General features: G+C 38.0%; 10 protein-coding genes across 10 annotated transcripts; 6 read left to right on the forward strand and 4 right to left on the reverse strand.

Annotated features, from left to right (window-relative positions):
- Window positions 1-241: 241 nt before the first annotated feature.
- KLLA0_A03421g (uncharacterized protein) lies at window positions 242-2,884 on the forward strand (the record flags this gene model as incomplete). Its single annotated transcript, XM_451150.1, has 1 exon — window positions 242-2,884. The coding sequence occupies one exon, from the start codon at window positions 242-244 to the stop codon at window positions 2,882-2,884; it is 2,643 nt and encodes an 880-aa protein (XP_451150.1).
- Window positions 2,885-3,455: 571 nt separating this feature from the next.
- KLLA0_A03443g (Zn(II)2Cys6 transcription factor) lies at window positions 3,456-6,383 on the forward strand (the record flags this gene model as incomplete). The annotated part of the gene is made up of 1 exon (XM_451151.1): window positions 3,456-6,383. One exon carries the CDS (start codon window positions 3,456-3,458, stop codon window positions 6,381-6,383), a length of 2,928 nt encoding a protein of 975 aa, XP_451151.1.
- A 17-nt stretch (window positions 6,384-6,400) lies between these two features.
- GEM1 (ERMES complex Ca(2+)-binding regulatory GTPase GEM1) lies at window positions 6,401-8,380 on the reverse strand (the record flags this gene model as incomplete). The annotated part of the gene is made up of 1 exon (XM_451152.1): window positions 6,401-8,380. The coding sequence occupies one exon, from the start codon at window positions 8,378-8,380 to the stop codon at window positions 6,401-6,403; it is 1,980 nt and encodes a 659-aa protein (XP_451152.1).
- Window positions 8,381-8,778: 398 nt separating this feature from the next.
- Window positions 8,779-9,768, forward strand: PRE10 (proteasome core particle subunit alpha 7; the record flags this gene model as incomplete). Its single annotated transcript, XM_451153.2, has 2 exons — window positions 8,779-8,781; window positions 8,944-9,768. 2 exons carry the CDS (start codon window positions 8,779-8,781, stop codon window positions 9,766-9,768), a joined length of 828 nt encoding a protein of 275 aa, XP_451153.2.
- Window positions 9,769-9,894: 126 nt separating this feature from the next.
- SPC72 (gamma-tubulin complex subunit SPC72) lies at window positions 9,895-12,225 on the reverse strand (the record flags this gene model as incomplete). The annotated part of the gene is made up of 1 exon (XM_451154.1): window positions 9,895-12,225. One exon carries the CDS (start codon window positions 12,223-12,225, stop codon window positions 9,895-9,897), a length of 2,331 nt encoding a protein of 776 aa, XP_451154.1.
- Window positions 12,226-12,655: 430 nt separating this feature from the next.
- PRT1 (translation initiation factor eIF3 core subunit b) lies at window positions 12,656-14,854 on the forward strand (the record flags this gene model as incomplete). Its single annotated transcript, XM_451155.1, has 1 exon — window positions 12,656-14,854. The coding sequence occupies one exon, from the start codon at window positions 12,656-12,658 to the stop codon at window positions 14,852-14,854; it is 2,199 nt and encodes a 732-aa protein (XP_451155.1).
- A 355-nt stretch (window positions 14,855-15,209) lies between these two features.
- Window positions 15,210-15,485, reverse strand: BOL3 (Bol3p; the record flags this gene model as incomplete). Its single annotated transcript, XM_451156.1, has 1 exon — window positions 15,210-15,485. The coding sequence occupies one exon, from the start codon at window positions 15,483-15,485 to the stop codon at window positions 15,210-15,212; it is 276 nt and encodes a 91-aa protein (XP_451156.1).
- A 341-nt stretch (window positions 15,486-15,826) lies between these two features.
- Window positions 15,827-16,189, forward strand: BOL1 (Bol1p; the record flags this gene model as incomplete). The annotated part of the gene is made up of 1 exon (XM_451157.1): window positions 15,827-16,189. One exon carries the CDS (start codon window positions 15,827-15,829, stop codon window positions 16,187-16,189), a length of 363 nt encoding a protein of 120 aa, XP_451157.1.
- A 129-nt stretch (window positions 16,190-16,318) lies between these two features.
- Window positions 16,319-16,846, reverse strand: GCV3 (glycine decarboxylase subunit H; the record flags this gene model as incomplete). Its single annotated transcript, XM_451158.1, has 1 exon — window positions 16,319-16,846. One exon carries the CDS (start codon window positions 16,844-16,846, stop codon window positions 16,319-16,321), a length of 528 nt encoding a protein of 175 aa, XP_451158.1.
- A 1,511-nt stretch (window positions 16,847-18,357) lies between these two features.
- Window positions 18,358-19,908, forward strand: PDE2 (3',5'-cyclic-nucleotide phosphodiesterase PDE2; the record flags this gene model as incomplete). Its single annotated transcript, XM_451159.1, has 1 exon — window positions 18,358-19,908. One exon carries the CDS (start codon window positions 18,358-18,360, stop codon window positions 19,906-19,908), a length of 1,551 nt encoding a protein of 516 aa, XP_451159.1.
- Between the last annotated feature and the right edge of the window lie 447 nt (window positions 19,909-20,355).

The raw sequence follows: 20,355 nt of genomic DNA on the forward strand, positions 1-20,355 counted from the left end.
TGAGTATCAGTAGTTGTAATTATAACCATAGATCAACGACATATAGAAGCCTTGGCGCTAAAAGATCAAATCGTACAAGATGACTAAATTCCCGTCATAAAATGACCCATTGATCTTGATGATCATTTGACTACCGTAAGACACAATATACAGAAGCCCACGAAAATATACCACGAATGGGTTGAGAAAGTCCAAGACAAAGTGCTAGTCTCAACGGTCATTTAATCCTTTTTCCCAGTTAATGGAAACCAATCAAGAGGCGAACCTAAAGGCCAAAAAAAGGTATAAGCTATCGTTCGTTTGCCAGTTATGCCGAAAGAGTAAAACTAAATGTGATAGGAAGAAGCCTAGTTGCGCCAGATGTCAGCGGCTAAACAAACCCTGCATTTATGATTTGGAATACCAGCCTTTGCCCAGGAAACCGAACAAGGATGCAGCCTTGGCTCGACTACAGAAAGAGCTCGAATATTGGAAATATTTCGCTAATGCTAGATTAAGTGAGATGAAAAAAATGGACAGCACGGGGTCAGAAGCACTATCAGAAACAAGTTCAGATTATTTACCCAAACATAAGATCAACTTATCAGCTTTTAAACCTCAGCTTGTCTACCAAGAATTTCGATTTATGGAGTTGAAAGTATTCACCAATATGTCGCAGATCAAACACGATTGTTTTCTATCGACATTTCTAGGTACATTCTTTGCCTCTGCTTCAAAAGAGGAACTGCTGCACAATGTTTCGCCTTATTTGTCGTACCATGCTAATAATGACAATTCTAAATACATTGACAGAGTTCTTCATTTACGACAAAACTTACTAATGAGATTCACCACTGAAGCACAATCCAATCGTATTCAAGATTTCACGGATAGACTATTAACAGGAAGGGAAGTACTTGTTAACTACCGCACGGCATTTTTTGTTACCATGTTGAGGAATGTCTTCTTCCAGGGTAAGTTTGAAGATTCCAAAAAGCAAGAGGACCCGTGCCCGCCGTTATTAGAAAGACTAGTTTCCGAGGCAAATATTTTATTACCAAAGAAAGATGCCTTATTGTTGTACAAGTCATACTTTTACAGAAGGCTTTACCACATTTATCCATATTTTGATATTGGAATGTTCGAAGAAACGTTGGATAAAATATTAGTAGATGATTCCGAGAGACCAGACCGCATGATTTTCGACATTGGAATAGAGAACTTTAGGTACAAGCTTACAAATATTGCACTTTTAATGCTAGTGTTGAAGATCTCGTATGGTGCGTTACAGGCCGTAATAGACACTGATTATAATGCCGAGATTTGTGATTCTGATTTCATCAAACAAAATCCCGTAGTAGATCAATGTATTGTATTTGCCGAAATATGCTTGGCTAAAATGTGCATTTTCAGTGGTACAAACGAAGTACAAATTTCATGTATGCTTTTCATTTGGAATTTTTTTTGTGTCGGCAATGGTGATGATGACAGTGTCTTCGGAAGGGCGACTGATATAGTCACTGAGATGGTATTTACTTTGGCCATGAATAATGGCCTTGGACGTGACGCAACTCAATATCAGCAGTACCAAATGCATCCATCCGTACAGATTGAATTACAGAATCTGCGGAGAAAGCTAAGCTTGAATGTTATTTCGACCAGCGTGTTCTCTGGTATCTTAACTGGTAATTTCCCTACCAACATTTGGAGCAATGCCAAGAACTTCCTTAATCTTAATGGAGGCAGGGATGAGTTCATGGGATTGGTGAAAAGAAGCATGAAAGAAATCGACCCATTTGAGTTGAAGATTCATAACGTTCTATTCAAAACTTATAAAATATTGGTACTTTTAATGGATCTAGAAGACTTGGTGAAAAAGGGCTCTCCTGGGATGGACTTGATACGTATAGATTTTATTACGAATGCTATAACTGAGGCCTTGAATTTAAACTTTTCCATGGATTTTGATTTCATCGGAGGTCCAAAATCGTACAAAGTAGAGTTATCAAACGGAAAAATTTTGGAGTGTGATGTGATAGATTCGTACCATAACGTTCAAACCCAAATTATTGTAAGAAACTTAATGATTCATTTGAACAAAACTTTGTTCTTATACTTCGAAGACTTATGCGTGAAAGGTAATATGGATAATTTGATATATTACAAAAAATATTTAATAGAATCAACAAGACACACATTAGAGCTAGCAAAGTTATCAATACTCATCCTTGAAGGTGATTTCGACCGAGTGTTGACAGATGGTTTCAATATGGAAAAGTGCAAGATGAGTACTGAAATTGTCTTCCCCACAATATTGTACTCTTTGCTTGCATTTGGTATTAGGCTTGCGCATGCAGAGTTAAGTTTAACTGAAACGATAGAAACGTTTGATGCAAGTATTATTGACGTGTCTGCGTTACAGAATAGGTTAAAACTACTCACCAATTTACGGAAAAATACGCTTTATGCTATAGGAAGACTCGCGGACGCTATGAGCGCTTCATTCCAATACAAGAATTTCTGCACGTTCAGATCTTTACTTTTCATAGACGCAGTGATAAAATTGGACATGTCAAGAGGACTCATGGACATGATGTTCTACGCGTTAAACCCTCAAAACGGCGTCTTTGACAAGCTGAATTCCGAAATGAAAGAGTTACTTACCCATACTTTGGGTGTAAACCACGAAAAATTGCGCGAGGAGCTAGACAATTTGGAAAGAGCTCAGTTCTTATCTATTGTAGATGAAAAATTCTTACTCGAAATTCAATCCATGATGCAGGCTCTTCGATTCTCTTACGTCGACATCAGCAATGAAGCGGACCCGGAGATATTACCAATGACAAGACCACCTTCCATGCCGCATGGTGTTTCTGTGCTTAACGACTATTTCAAACAACCTTAACGACTTCCACCCCATCTATGTTACTAATGAAACCATAAACAAAAATACGTATATTCATATGTATATATGTATGTGCAGTGCATCAACTTTGTACCTTACAGAAACATTTTCCCTAGAAAACCTTGTAACGCTTTAACTTTCTTTCTCATGTTGCTGATACCGTTGAAAGGCTCAAGGCTCCATCAAGTGACTAATTTCAAAGTCAGAAGTCCAAGGGAAATAGACTCGAGCAATTCGCAACCAAACCTAACCGTAGTTACGCCGCGGTTCCCTCTTATAACGGCCGCCAGAAAATCCCCTCAACACCTGTACACCGTACTATAATGACCACCCAAATTGTTTGTTTTTCGGGCGGGCTTCAATTGGGTTCATTCGAAACTATAAAATTAAAGGTTTAAATGCCAAGTTTATTTAGTTGAAAGGCGATGGGGTTAAGATTTTCCAGACTACTATATGATCGGGGTTTATTAACAGCTGCGAAGCAAAGGTTAAACGCAACATAAAGCTCAGCGCAGAGAGGCACCTAATTAGTGGAAAGTATCACAAACGTATTTCAAAGTACAGAGGCTATATGGCTATGAAAGAGGAGAGCATTGAACCTGCAGATGACGAGAAATCGAGGGAGGACCAAACATCCAACGGTGCATGCAAGAGACAAAGGATTTCCTTCGTTTGCCAGGCATGCAGGAAGAATAAGACTAAATGTGACAGGGAGAAGCCACGGTGTGGAAGATGTGTTAAGTACCACCTGAAGTGTGTATATGACGTTGAACAACAGAAACCACCACGGGTTCCAAGCAAGGATGCAATTATCAAAAGGTTAACTAGCGAAGTGGAATACTGGAAGAGTAAGGCTGAAGGGTTTCAGGTCTCTTCGAACGTTAGTACAACTAGTCCCTCTGATGTGGAAAGCTTGCATACTAGTAAGAGGCAAAGAACTGGGGATGGGGCACCTCTGTTGGCTGATGTTTCCGTTTTGAGCCCTACTCCTGTAATTAGTAAGAATAGCTCTTTTTTGGTTCCTGATCCACAAGATTTACAGTTCAATTTTTACAAGGAGTTCCCTCAGCTAACCATGAAATATGCCATGAAACGTGATATCAAGCCTGTTTCTGCGTTTGCTCATGTATATAGGGACAAATTGTTGTCGCTTTTTGTTGCGTCAATTTTCTCAAGCGCATCGAAGAGTGCTCTCATACACTCCATTTCCTCAGATGAGATCAATCCTTTCCAAAAATCACAGATACAGTTCAGGCAGAATGCGATCTTCTTGCGAGACTCAATGGTACAACTCTGTGAAACTTCCATGGAGAAACAAAAAGTTCACGAGTTTACTGAACGGATCATGGGTGAGCAAATTGAACAAAAGGAACAGTCCACTTTATTCGTTTCACTACTTAAGGCTAGGTTGGAAAATAAACATGTAGAGGATTCTTGCTCACATGGCGTAGTATCTCCGGAATTGACAAGATTAAAGGATAGTTTGGAAAAGGCCTTGCCTTCACGTGAAGATATTGATCTTTACAAGATGCATTTCTATCAATATATCTATCCAATCATTCCGTTTTTAGACATCGAGTTGTTCGAAGAAGGTCTTGATGAATTGTTGAACCCCAGTGACGGAACAGATGGTAGGAAGGTTACTATTTGTTTTGGTACTCGCAATATAAGATCAAAAATATGTTTACTCTCCGCCCTTATCAATATCTTGAGAATCAGTTATCTATGCATGCTCTTCACTTTGAATTCTTCAAAGGAGGATGTGTTTGATGATTCTACTTTGAAAGTATTGACAACAAGTCCAATCACTCCAAGTCTTGTGATGCTTTCTCAAGAATGTATATCTAGTGTCAACATTTTAAGTTGGACGACTGAGAATGGGCTACTTGCACTAATGTATCATTGGGCAGTATTTGTTTTCACTCCTGAAGAGGGAGATTGTTATCTAGGGCAAACTACGGATGCTTTGATCTCACTTGTCAGTAACTTGGCCGTCAATATCGGTTTGCATAGAGATCCAAACGAGTATAAAGTTCTACAAGATCCGACGATCTGTGATCCTAGGGTATTCAACTTACGGAAGAGATTATGGCTTTGCATATACATTATGTGCAGACATGAGACTACTTTAAAGGCAAGATACCATCAAAATACCCATATGTCTTCTTTTGCGTATGCATCTCCGGAGTGTGAAACAAAAAACTTTTGGTGCTATGACTTCGGGGATCCTAATCGACTTGGCCCTTACAATGTTAACATGATTGATAAAATAAAAAAGAGACATCAAATATTTCTTTTGCTTTCGGAAACTGATGCGGTGACAATGAACTTGGATACCCATATGACACTAAGTGATTTAGATGCGTGGTTCAAGAAGGTAAAAAGCTTTCTCGATGAAGAATTTCCCCTTGACGGATTAATAAATGGTGTAAATACCCCGCAGTTTTATGACTTGGTATTAAAAAATGGAAAACGAGTGTCGGTCAATTTTACTTACTTCGGAAATGCTTTATGTTTCCAAACTCACCTTATTGCAAGAATGTCGATGCTAAGAATATCAGCATGTCTGATGGTTCACTTCGAAAATAGGCTCAGTGATATGACCCACGATTATTCCCAGTATTTTACGAAATATTTCATCGAGTCGTTCAAATCACTTCTTGAGATCGCCAAGATATACCAAAGCTATCTAACAGGGGATTATAACGCATCCTTATCACCTTGCATGCTCTTTGCCACGGACAAAATATGTGAAGTATGTCTTCCTTCTATTCTTTTAACCTTCTTGGGAATGCTCATTAGAATCACCCATACCGAATCCTTCTTGATAAAACAGACAGTTGATAGAAAAGGACTATACGGGCTTTCTAGCTATATTCCAGAGGAACTGAAAGAAAACGAAAATAAACTGGTTGCAGTTACTGCTATAAGAAAAGGTTTGGAAGTTGTCATGCAAAATTGGTTAACGCTTATTACAAAACGATTAAGATTCGCATTCTTTTCAACTTTCAAGGTATCTATTTTCTTTGATTACGTTTTGCAGATTATTAAGAAGCAGGATATTTTGAACGTATTAAAGAGAGTCTTTGACCTAAATTTTTCACCTAAGGTAAGGAGAGAGATTTACATGGGAACAGGTATTGACATAAATGACAAGCATGCCGTTTTGCTGTCTTTAGAAAAAGGAAATCGGGTCTCTGTTGTAAGTGCAGAAAGTTTCGAGGAAATTCTAGCAATGATGGATGCGCTACAAATATGCAACCATTATCCAGAAATATCAACAGAACATAATGATCCAAATGGAGTATTGCCAGAAGAACCCAATTCAGTTAACGTCACAGAGAAAATTGCTCACAAACCATCTCCAATACCGATGCCAAATGACAATACAGAACCTACCGAGAACGAATTATTGGAGCCTACTAATATGACTTCCCTGCTAAACGGTGCGACGTTCGATTTCTTTGATTATGATTTTTTGTTAGGCCCTACGGAATAGAAGCATAACGGATTTCTTTAGGTATTTTTAAAACTACTATATATTTTTAATGCAGTGAATGTGAATAATGATGCAAATCCTACCACCGAACTAATTGCGACTATGGTTTGGCGGTAATCAATATCGTTTGTAAGTACTGCTGGTCCTAGTCCTGCAGTACTAGTTATCGGTTCTAAAGCCACTTCCGTGAGCTTTATGAACAATTCATTGAGAGAACTAGGCCATGTGGATGAAATATGCAACGGATGATCAATAAACAATTGATCTGCAAAGTCGTCAGGCTGAATATGGCATCTCTGTTGTTGTTTATCTAGGTCTGCTTTCAAGGCAACAAAAACAATAGGTAATTCTTTCAAATAATCAAACTTGTCTATCAAACTGACAATGTATGAGAAAGATTCAGGATCACTGGAATCATAGCATAAACATAGCACGTCGCATTCGTCCAATTTACCTTTGTTTTCTAAAATTGGAGTCTCTTGTTCTCCAAGTTCTTGCAAGATGAGATAATATTGCTTCCCTCCTTTTAGTTCTAAGCTATTGACAGAAATTTTGGGACGTATCGTAGGTGAATAAGCTTCAGAGAAGCTCCTACCTAGGAAGGATTCCAGAAGAGAACTCTTACCACTATTGCCTTTACCCAACATATAACAATTCAAAACTTTCCGGTCAAAAACAGGAGCTCTATAGTAAACACCGTTTCTCCTCCTCTTTCTTCTCGGCTTTGTGATCTGAAGAGCGTTCTTGGCGTCTTTGTCAAAGCCCAAATATATCAAATATTCTGTGGTAACCGAATAATCAATGAAAGTAGTCATAGACCATAAAGCCAGCCAGCCCTGAAGTGTTATGCATGCTGAATTATTGACAACAGTCAAAAAAGGGAAATTTGTTTCGATCCAAAGATGTGGCAGTCCTGGCGTAGTCTTGAACAACAGATGTAATTCGTCATTATTCAACCCACCGTCGTTATCTTTATCATATTTTAAGAACGTATCAACAAAAAATCTGTAACCAAGCGGACTTAATTCGACACTAGAGCTTTGCGGTATGTCAATTTTGGGGCGCAGGATTTTTTCATTAATAGTTAAAGTGTCCGTATAATGGAATGCTCTTAATATTCCCCATGTGGTTTCGTGCCGTCCTTTTTCAGCGTATATTTTGTTTAATACAAGAAAGCCGTCCTTCGTTATTCCTTTGCCCGGAACGTTAAGTATATAATCTTCGTACTCTTGATTGGGTGATGATATGCTAGTTAGTGTGTCCTTAAGAAATTGCAATTCATTAACATCAACTGCTTTGGAGAAGCATTTTTTTTGTAGTTTGGTAATTTCATCATCGTTAAGAAATCCGTCTTGGTCCATGTCTGAGAGCACAAAAACTCTTTTCAAAGCTAAAACACCAAGAGGCTTCAATTCTCCAATCCTTGCATCAAATAATGGAGCAACCGGGTTGGTAATAGTTCTTTGACAGAGATAAAACGCCTGGTTGACATTAAATTTGAACTTCGCGCTGGCCTTAATACACGTTTCAACTTCTTTGAATTCCCGAAGAATTGGTATAAATTCCTCATCTTCAATCTTATTATCCAATTGATCATCGTCAGAATCCATGATGTTGGCGCTGGACAAAAACTCCACTTCGTCGTCGCATTTGTTCCTACAAAGAACAACCGGCAAATTAACACCAAGAGACCGAAACATCATCATCCAGTAAAGTGCGATTCTTTCATACGAATCGTGATCGCTGTACACTAGCCAAATTACATCTGCATTCTTAAGTTCCTTATGAAGCGTTGCCAAATCCGAATTGCCAGTATCAACAACAACAGTATTTTCTGGAGAATAACGACTGCTTGAAAAATCTTTCGGTATGGTAATTGGAGGAAGTACGTCTTGCAACCAAGAAATGAACTGATCTTTCACTAAACAAGCAATCAAGCTAGTTTTACCAACCCCACTGTCACCACATACCACAATTCGAATTCTAGTCTTGGTCATTATTTTCCTTATATTCTTTCAGTGATTCGCTTTTCAGCCAGTGTTTGAATCATACAGGGCTCTCGGACTTTCTTAATATATACAAGCGAAGCTTGACGCAAAATGATGTGAGCCTAGCCGTTCTTCTTGATCTAATGTCAACCGATGTGTGTTGATGCCAAAACTTCAATGGCCTGTTTAAAGGGAACTAGGAAAATTGATGTCCGGGTAATACTTTACGGTGGCGAAATTTGGGAAAGTCAATATAAAGAATCAATGGTAAGAGGTTGAGAATAACTAAGTCTTGTGTAGACGCAAATCAAGGGCTTGGGTAAAAGATACTTCACACAGATAATCAGCAGCTGTTGAGACTCTGACATTGTTCAATTCAAACAGGCAATTCAATAGCTTTTCATAAAATGGTATGTGAATATTCATTCCGATGCTTGGAATGCTTTAGTTTCCCTTTTCCTTTGAGTTTAATTTATGCCTTTAGGATAAGAATCTATGAATAATGCAATTAAATTACTAACGCGTTCAATCCAATTTTCACTGATTGGGATGATGTTTTATTTTCATTCTAGACATCAATAGGTACTGGTTACGATCTTTCTAATAGTGTTTTTTCTCCGGATGGTAGGAACTTTCAAGTTGAGTATGCGGTGAAGGCGGTAGAGAACGGCTCCACTTCTCTGGGTATAAAGTGTGAAGACGGTGTCGTGTTAGCTGTTGAAAAACTCATTACTTCCAAGCTTCTAGTGCCGGGCAAGAACAAGAAGATTCAGACAGTGGATCGTCATATCGGGTGCGTATATTCCGGGTTGATGCCTGATGGTAGACATTTGGTGAACAGAGGTCGTGAAGAAGCTGCCAGCTTCAAGAAAATGTACAGCACACCAATTCCAATCCCTGCATTTGCTGACCGTGTCGGCCAATATGTTCAAGCACATACACTATATAATAGTGTCAGACCTTTCGGCGTCACCGCCATCTTCGGTGGTGTTGATTCTGATGGGGCTCATTTATACATGCTCGAACCAAGCGGTACTTACTGGGGCTACAAGAGTGCAGCTACAGGTAAGGGTAGACAGTCAGCAAAGGCTGAACTGGAAAAGCTTTCGAACAAGAACCCAAACCTAACCGCTAGAGAAGCTGTTAAAGAAGCAGCAAGGATAATTTATGCAGCCCATGAAGACAACAAAGAAAAAGAGTTCGAGTTGGAACTAAGTTGGTGTTCCCTGTCAGAGACAAACGGCCTTCATAAAGAAGTACCAAAGGACCTATTTGATGAAGCGGTTGATTACGCTAAGAAGGAATTGGGTGATGACAGTGACAGTGACAGCGACGATTCTGACGGAGATGATACTAAAGAGAAGAAGGATGAAGAGGGTGACATAGAAATTTCTTAAAAATCTCAGTTTAACAACATTGTCTTTGAAAGAGCAAGCTTTAATGACCCGCTTCTGTCAACTGTATAGTACAACCACACAAAACCAGAATATATTTATATATATATATATATCTAATTAATTCCTTCATTGGATTCCAAGTTGTTCTCGCAACCTTTGATTCTCTAGTTGCAACATATTGATGCGGTTCGTTGCTGCTTCAGACTCCAGTTTTCTTCTTTCACGTTCACCAATCCATTTTTTCCTTAATTCGTCAATTTTCAGCTTGGATTGTTTCTCTACCTCATCATTCTGTGATGAGCCGGACCATTCTTCTTTTTCGTTCAGAAGCAGATCGACATGTTCTGTGACAATTGATTCGATGGCAGATTCAATAAAAAAGAAAACTGAATCTAATTTTGCAATTGTCTTTTTGAAGAATTTGGCAGAGTCTAGCTGTTCAAGGTTATGCAACTTATTGAATGCTTGGTCAATGGACTCTTTTTGTAGAACCTTCTCGAATGACCCAAAAATTGCCCTTAAATGGTCCAAGAGTTTAGATTTTATAATTGTTAACTGTTGTGATCCTTTATCCGCATCTGAAAATTTATTAACGTGCTCCCGCAGTTTTATAATTTCATCTTGTAAAATATGATGGTCGTTCCCCAATTCTTCCAGTTGTTCTTGGAGAAGCTGGTTATCATCCATGTAGTATGTCGATTTTCGCAAAGCAGTTTTCAATTTCTTACGGAGTTCCATGACATCTTCTTCTGTTCTAGCCTCCAACATTTGCATTTGAGCTTGAGCATCAATCAGCTTTTGGGAAAGGTCTTTTTTTTCATCTTGTAAAACTTCTATCCGAGATTCATATTCAATCCGTTGTGTATGCCATCTTGCTGAATTTTCCTCTAAAGTCAGACTTTGTTCTTTGATCTTGTTTGCAAGGTCTAACTCAGTATTGGTATTATAGGAGTTCCGCAGTTGTGATCTAAGTTCTCCCAACTGTTTTTCCTTGTCTTCTAATTCTCTTTTATAGTTTTGAAGCATACTGTTCAAAGCATCCACATGGTCTTGATATGATTTGGACAGTTCTATACTCGCTCTTTTACTAAGATCATCAATGCTGGAAAATAGATCTGATTGAGATCGCTGTAGGTATAAAGGTGGAATCTGTTGAGACGTGCGTTCATGCTCAATGTTTGACATGGATTCAAGAAGTAGTTTTTGCTGCTGAAATTTATCTTTCAATGCCTTTTCTAGGTTGTCATTTTTTTCTAATTTAAGTTGGATTGACTGTAAAAAGTCATGATATTTCTCATGCATGGTTTCTATTGCAAGCTCCAACTTGGAATCTAATACTTCACTGTTATCTAAACGACTATCGTTCAAAGGGGATATCGTACCTTGATCAGCCAACAAATTACCGGATGATTGATCTGAATTTTTTATAGTCCTTAATTCACGGACAATTTTATCCACATTAACAGATAAAGCTTTGATTTTGATATCAATAAACGTCGATTCGAAGCCTGCTGCCTTTATTAAATTATCACGTTCTTCAGCTGTCAAATCCATATTATCCAAGAGAAATTTTAGGATATTGCTGACATCGTTAGAAATGTTTTCATTATGTTGTAGGTAATCATTGACCTCCTCCAACATTGTTTCGTACTCATCCTTATTTCGTACTAATTCTTCTTTCAATCTGATTAACTCTTTATTCTTGTCCTCCAATGTGATTACTAGTTTTACATTCTGCTCTCGAAGTAAAGGAGAATCTTCGACCTCTTCGATGTTGGTATTTGCATGACTCTCAAAATCGTTTGTAATGTTTTCTGTATTTTGGGTAGCCTGCAATTTTTGATCGTTATTGAAATTAACTTGCTTTAAGATCTCGGTCAAGGCCTTAACTTTCACTCTGTACTGTACCAATTGTCTCTTTAAAACATCAGTTTCACTAGTCATCAAATGCGAATCTGCTATATTAGGTGGATAAAAGTCATTTATGGTCCCACGCTGCAACCGTTGTGTAGATACCTTTCTTGAATCATTCGGAAACCGATATTTTTCATGTGTATCATTATTTCTTCCAATTACAGCAGGAACCCTACCATCTTCCTTAATCCACCGATTATCGCTGCTTATCAATTGGAAAATATCTCCACTACTGATCACCGTATCAGTCTCTGAGGTAGTATTATCAGTCGTAGTTTCTTCTTCGTCCTCCTCGCTCACCGCAGAATTGATCCGCCTCGGCACATTACAATAATATTTATTCACATAATCATCTTTGCTAGTATCAATAGCAATTTGGTTGCAACTACCATCATACTCTTGTTGTCTCTCTTTTTTGCCGGACTCTAACTCAAATTTCAGATTGTCATCCGTATCTAATAGGCTTAAATTCCGTATTCCTTCATCCAAATCGCTGCCGCTTCGAAGCTTAGTTTCAATAATAACACTATCTGAATCGCTCATAATACACAATTATATCTAATTTCATCAACACTTGAAATAATAACAACTAAACTGTCGAATAAACATCAGTGGTACCACTTGGTACCTCTGCCAGTTCATTTCAGATTAAGTTTGATTTGTTTATTTACTTAACGCTTTGATTTCCCATAATGTAAACACAAAGTTGTAGATTCAAGATCAAAGGGAAAGAAAAATCATTCTTTATATCACGTGATTTACTTCAAAGCCGTGTTGAACGATATGAAAAATTTCGAAGAGACTGAGGACCGAAAGAATTTCATCACAGATAGATCATTTCAAACTCTGTGTTGGCGTTTGGGAGGAGCTTCAAAAGGGAAGAGAAGGTGGCACGTTCACTCTAAGGCACCATTTCGCTTAGGAAACTATTAAGGTATAGGTCTTAGACATACATAACGAACGAAAGAGAAAAATGACCACTTTAGAGTCCTTAAAGATAGAAGATATTCCGGTTGATGACATCGACTTTTCCGATTTGGAAAGAGAATTCCAAATCCAGGATGGTGGTGTGAACTTTGACAACTTTTTGGTTGTCGATGGCGCTCCAGTTGCACCAGAAGCTAAAGTTCCGGTCTTAGAGAAGGTTTTGACCAAGTTGTTCAGTCAAGCCGGTAAAGTTCTGGATATGCAAATTCCAGTTGAAGATGGTAAAACCAAGGGTCATTTGTTTATTGAAATGGAATCTGTTTCAGCTGCTAAAGAAGCTATCCAGTTATTCAACGGTAAAAAGTTAGATGCCAAGCATAGATTGCTTGTCAACAGTTTAAATGATATGGAAAAGTATGGTTCTGACGATTTCGAATCACAATCTCACGAACCTGTTGTTCCAGACTTTGCGCCAACAGATTTCTTGAGATCTTGGTTGCAAAACCAAGACGGTAGAGACCAGTTTGTTCTACAAAAGGGTGACATGACCCGCGTATTCTGGAACAGATTGGCTCATCAACCTGATGGTGTCGGTGAAGCCAGAAAGAACTGGTCAAACGATGTCGTGAAGTTCTCACCAAAGGGTACTTATCTATTATCTTTCCATGACCAAGGTGTTACTTCTTGGGGTGGTCCAAACTTCGACAGATTGAAGAGATTTTTCCATCCAGACGTTTCCCGTCTAGATGTTTCTCCAACTGAGAAGTTTTTGATCACTTTCTCAATGAATCCAATTAAACCAGGTGAAGACACTCCATTTGGTCCTGAATCTGAAGGTCATCAAATTTGTGTTTGGGATCTTGCTACTGGTTTCCTAATGAAAACGTTCGGTATTCCACCAAATGCCAAGTTGCAATGGCCATTAATTAGATTCTCTTACGATGACAAATACTGTGGTCGTCTAGGTCCAAACGCTTTGGCTATTTACGATATTGAAAACAACTTCCAATTGTTGGATGGCAAACTTCACAAGGTCGAAGGTATTCAAGATTTCTCTTTCGCTCCAAAGGGTGTACAATTGACATACAACAGAAGAAAGAGTGACCCAACTACATTATTGGCATACTGGACTCCAGAAACTAATAACCAGTCATGTAAGGCTTTCCTAATGACTTTACCAAACAAGAGAATAGTCAAAACTGTCAATTTGGTTCAAGTTTCTAACGTTTCTATTCACTGGCATGAACAAGCAGACTTTGTCTGCTTCCAAGTTGATCGTCATACCAAGTCCAAGAAGACTTTCTTCACCAATTTGGAAATTTGTAAGTTAAATGAATCCGAAATTCCTGTCGAGAAAATCGAAATGAAGGACCGTGTGTTGGAGTTAGCATGGGAACCAAAGGGTACTAGATTTGTCACTATTTCCAAGATGGATAATGGTGGTGAAGAAAACCCAATGTATCCAAAGAACTTTGTCAAATTCTTTGCTCCAGAAAAGAAGGATAATAAAGATAAGGATCTAGCCGTCTTACCTGATCAATTGAAATGGAAACTAGTAAAGACTGTTGATCAACAATTTGCCAATTGCATCTCTTGGTCCCCAGCTGGCCGTTTTGTCGCAGTGTGTACTATCGTTAATGGTAAGGAAATCAAGAAAGCATCTCTTGACTTCTACGACTTTGATTTCACTGGTGAAAAGACTTTGAATGAAGTCCAGGATGTCAAAGCATCTTTGCAAGCAGTTGCTCATATCGATAATCAATTCTTCACTGATTTAGAATGGGATTCTTCCGGTAGATTCTTAACAGCTTGGTCTAGTTACAGCAAGCACAAGCTAGAAAATGGTTACACTATCTACAACTGCTGCGGTGAAGCTGTTCGTAAGGAGATCGTAGATCAATTCAGAAACTTCGTCTGGAGACCAAGACCAGAATCACTCTTGTCTAACGCTGAAAAGAAGAAGGCAAGAAAGAATCTGAAACAATGGTCTGTCAAGTTCGAAGAACAGGATGCCATGGAAAGTGACAGTGCTTTGAGAGATTTGATCTTGAAGCGTCGTGCGGAATTGAGCGCATGGGTCTCTTACAGAGAGCAATCCAAGGAAAGATTGGAATCCGAAGACAGTTACACTATTTTCGACAACTTCGAAAGCGACAAAGCTGACGAAACTCAATATGTCACTGTGGAAGAAGTTAAGGAGGAAATCTTAGAGGAAACTCAAGAAGAGGTCGAATCGTTTGAATAAACGACTCTTTCTTTCAATACCTGCAACTGATTTAAATTAATCATTCATAATAGATAGATTTATTTCTCTTTTTAAACTTAAAAATATTTCCATTTTACTTCATCTAGCTGAATAATTAAAGAGGAACTACTTAAACAGCAGGTTTTAACCATGTCAAACTATTTAGAATAAATATCACCTAAGTGAAATACCAATGTATCAATGGGTTCGTATCTCTCATACATAGAAAAATAACTTCAACTCGTTGTGTCAAGGTCACGTCATCATATATACAAGAAAAGCAGCAGGTTGAAAAGTGCACATTGGCGCAGAGTCTATTGCTTTGTTAAATTCAGAATTTGTTGAAGAGTTGGGCTTATTCTTTCTTGGTACGGAGTTGCAAACCATGCCATCTTTTAATATCGTCTTTTAAAATCTCATTTACTAGTTTATGTTGTTTCACTATCGACAATCCTTTGAACTTATCACTTGTAATATTAATAGAAAACATCGATCCGCATCCTCCGCTGATGTCATTAACAGAGATGGAAGAGGGATTCAACTCTTTACTCAACTTATCAGTTATCAGCTTCTCTTCTGGAGTCAGAGAATATAAACGGCGCCCTAGTGTAGTCAGTGTTTTACGGAACATTGTTAACTCGGTACTTTGAGCTCAGAGTAATGATTTCTTGAGGTTGCTGATTTGCTACATCGATAACACCGATTGATTTGAGAGTCTTCAATTTGATCAAATTTCAGGTTGAAAGAAATCTTACTAAAGCTTTTCAGGTTGGGGAAAAATGAAAATAATACGTACATCTCATAAAATCAGAATATCCAAGATACGGTGATTCAACATGTAAACGACATATAGAAGCTTGAATTTTGCCCTAGGCTGCTAACAGTATCGTCACTAATAAACTTGTCATTTCAAGAAGCAATTTTGCTGGCCAGGACCGAATTTTTTCTTTCTCTTTCCTTGAATATAATTGAATGAGTTTTAGATCAATATTTCGCCAGATGTCGTCGGTAGCAGCGAACAGAAGCATAGATGGTCCCATTGCTCAGAGGATCACCAAAAAAGTGAAAGATACTTTCCCAGATCTTTCACATTTTGCTATTTTCAATGACTCATACAAGCATAGCGGTCATCATGGGATTCAAGATGCTGCGAACAAGATTGAATCACACTTCAGACTAGAGATAGTGAGCGGATTGTTCAAAGGGAAAAGCCTTCCCATGAGACACCGAATGGTATATGGGATGCTAAATGAGGAATTTGATGATGGGGTACATGCTTTACAGCTAACGACAAAAACTCCGGAGGAGTATGCCAAGAAGCATGCTGAAAATTGACGTACGTTAAAATCAACCTGAACCGATAAAATAGTTTAAAAACTTGATACTTAAGTGTATACATATATCGTGATACCAACGCACACATATAAACACGCCGCATTAAACATGTAGCTGGATATTATTGAATCAATGGTCTTCCTTTAGATGAGCTTCGTACTGCTCTAGCGATAACAATTCATCGGATTGTAAATCTGCCTCATCGTTAATTTTAATCTTGATGATCCAACCTTCACCAGCTGGGTCGCTGTTGATCAATTGTGGCGAGTCAGACAAAGCTTCGTTCACTTCCACGACAGTACCAGCGACAGGAGAGTAAATTTCAGATGCAGACTTGACGGATTCAACAGAACCAAACGAATCGCCAGCCTCTAATTCGGTATCAACATCTGGCAATTCGACGTAAGTGGCATCACCAAGTGCATCGGCTGCGTACTTGGTAATACCAATGAAGGCAGATCCATCTGGATGAGCAGCAACCCATTCATGCTGTGTAGTGTATTTAACGGTTTTTGGACCGGTTTGAGAGAAAGTGAAAGGCAATTGAGATTGGTTTAAAGCATTTGTCGATTGAGCTCTCAAGAACAAACGAGAAACTGTGCTCTTCGCAATACGAGAAGAGACAAAAGCAGTACGAGAAATAGATGAAGAGAACATAGCTTCTTACCAGGGGCGTCACTGTTCTAAAATCAGATGAATGTTACTCATTCAATGGTAAACTTAACTTTAAAACACCAATGTTGCAATGTGTATCTATTGAAAACTTCTAACATAATCATCATATATACTTAAATAACATCAAGGGTTCTTTCCGAGGTTCTGATTGACCATGAGAAAAGAAGAAGACAGTCACATGACCGAGAAAGTCGTATTTTTTTGACCGGACGTAAAATTGACTTGGAGTGTGGGCATTGCCAAGTCAGAATCTCGCTGTTTGACTTGGCCAGAAAGCGGGTGGACGAAACCCTCCTTCGAGCCGTGAAAAAGTAACAGAGACGGTATACCGGCCGCATGATGATTCTCTGGGGCAGATACGGGAAGAAAAATATCACGTTCCCACGTGATTTGTATATATCTTTAGATATGTGGATACCGGTATGCAATGCTGATGTTGCTACATTTGTGGTTCGTTTTGCATCGTTCCGGTTTATCTATTATCTAATTTTTTGGCTTACCGAGTGATATCCATCGTGCAGTTAAAGATTAGATATTGCGAGCGTGATTTATCAAGAGAGAAAACAGTAGCTGTTGTGAAGATCACATTTCGATACGCGAATGCAAAACACAAAATCTAATCGAAATCAAGTTAGCTCGAGCCTTTCCGACGTGAGACCTTAAAAAAAGAGAACACTAGGATTATCACTTCTTTTGTACTGTTGTAGTTCTGTAAAGCCTTTTTTCTTTTTGTTTTTCTTTGACAAATATCCCATAGACACCGAAAACGTCAAACTGAAATGACATGTCAGCCAAATCCAAAGTAAAAAAAAAAAATCCAACAACGAACAGTTACACTTTGAACAACTGGTTTTAACACGAGTGCAGATTGACTGAATTAAAGTACAATTAATAGAAATATGTTATCTAAACCATGATTGATCCGTAAGCTTTTAGGCTTTCTTGTATTTTTTTTTTTTTGTGTAAAATGATTCTGAATAAAATAATTCACTATTAGAGTTATTTATGTCTTGAATTGCGTTAGATTTTGTGGACAGGTAGAAAGTGCAATTTCTGATCTGGAGCCATTCTGAAACTAACGTGTACAAAGTAGCCTCGAAAAGGATTCCTTTCAAGTGGAGTTTCAGGTGGAACTATAATTCTTTGCTTTTTCTCTTTTCTTATTATTAGCGTTTCCACAATTGAAAAGAAAAAAAAATTAGATATCAGAAATAGGTTCAAAAGAAACCAAAGTCTAAGAGGAAAAAAATACCTGTTCTGAAAGATATACATAAGGAAGGACACTCGTCGACATGGGCTTACTATTTTCTGCTTGATTGATTGATTGAAAGTAATAGATAGAAAGATTCTGTGTATTTGTTTATCATTAAAAAAAATCAGAACAATTAAGAACAGGATCCCAACCACCGGTTTCAGGTTTAATAGCGAGAGTAGTTGGTTGACCGTGTTTGATAACGATTATATCTGATAGAGACAAGAAAACCTGTTCTGAGATGACTGTTCATGTTTGTTGTGTGGGACCGTGTGTCGAAGTAATAAAACGGTTATCACGAGATTCGGATCATGTTTCTATTCAAAAGTTTGATTCCGTTACACAAGTTATGATGTGGTTTTTCCAGAAACGACTACAAGATAAATCCATGACGTTTGAAGGTTCGTGTTTGTTCATTTGTTATGATCCCATTAGAACGAAACTTAGGTCTACCTCTGTGTTGAATTCAATGGACCCAGAAACTTTATCCTGTTTTATTTCTGATATGTTCCCATGTTTCAATGTGATGTGTGTCCCATCTGCGAATTTCATTGACTATTATGAGTCTGTTATTCTCAACACCGATATGATCGGTAACGATGATTCAGATGAGGATATGGATAGAATATCGAGTGTTTACAGATGGATGTATTCAGGTTCAGAATCTTTGACAGACGGATCGGAAGAACATCATGACCTACCTTGTTCCAATAATTTGTACACCATGGCATCACATCTTGCATATGTAAATTCTAATGATAGATTGAAAAGGGAAAGGGTGCCGATTTGGGATTATATTGACATTACAGATATGATTAAATCTAATTTGTCCCATAATGATGCGTACTATTGGAAATGTCTAGATAGCTGGGATTTTTGCGCTCATTCGTTAAACTGTACTGAGTTGATCTGGTGTGCTTATCTACTCTTCCACAAATTAAATACAGAATCCAACCTTTCGCACGCCCCACCATCCACTAACCGTCTGTTGCTGATGCTTTTGAATATCGAGGCCGCATATCACCAGGGTAACAAATTTCATAACTTTAGACACGCTGTTGATGTATTACAGGCCACGTATCAGTTATGTCATTTATTAGAACTACCTAAACTGGCTTCGTTTTTGCTGTGCATAGCGGCAATTGGTCACGATGTTGCTCACCCAGGAACAAATAATATGTTGTTCAACAAATATGTTTCACCAATCTCAAAATACTATAAGGAACAATCAGTATTGGAAAATTTCCATGCAGACATTTATTTGGACATTTTATCACATTATTGGCCCGAACTTTCCCAAGAATTCACAGGAATAAAAGATTCTATAATAGCCACGGATATGGCTTTACACAATCACTATGTGGAAACTATAAAACAGGAAACAGGACCTAATTTAACTGGATTGACATCACTCATTATAAAGGCGGCAGATATTTCAAATGTGACAAGGCCTTTGTTGATATCTGCGAAATGGGCTGCTCTAATATCAATGGAGTTCAAGGAATGTGCTGTATTGGAGAAAAACTTAGTTGAATTGGCAGATGCGAAAGACGACGAAAAGAAAAGAATAAGTTACAAATTGGATCTTGATTTTGATTCTTATTCAGAACTGCCCTCAAATATTGATGATATCTTGAAAGAATTTCCAAACATTCCAAAGGGTCAAGCATTCTTTATTGATACATTTGCATTGAGCTTGTTTTCAGGGTTGGGACTTAAGTACAAACAGCTTCAATTTTTAGTTGATAACGTTGAAAACAACAGAAAGTTCTGGATGGAAAGAGGTGACTGATAAAAAATAAAATAACATCCCTTTCAAACCTTATATTTTGGTACAATCTTGAACCACGAAAACAGAAAACGAAGAACATTTATCTTCCGTATCCATCCTACTCATTTACAAACACTTTCGTTCTTTTCTCGGAGAATTGATACGCATGAAAACAAACAAATACAGCACTTAATTAACAGCATAACATCTACATTAAAAAAAGCATTATGAGTAAACCAGCATTTGTTTGTCACAAAGATTTCAGAAATTTTAGTTATTACATTTGATATTTAAGAGATACATCAGTTTATCCTTTATTATTTTCTCCAAAAGAACAAAGCTATAATCTAATAGTTAAAAGGCCGCTATTCAATCTCCAGTTCAACATATCGCCCAGACCGTATATGGACTTACTTCTTATCTCAATGAAGTTTTGTAGAAGTTTCTCTTTAGCGACAAATTTTCATA

Source organism: Kluyveromyces lactis, assembly GCF_000002515.2.
Source record: "Kluyveromyces lactis strain NRRL Y-1140 chromosome A complete sequence".
Lineage (NCBI taxonomy): Eukaryota > Fungi > Ascomycota > Saccharomycetes > Saccharomycetales > Saccharomycetaceae > Kluyveromyces > Kluyveromyces lactis.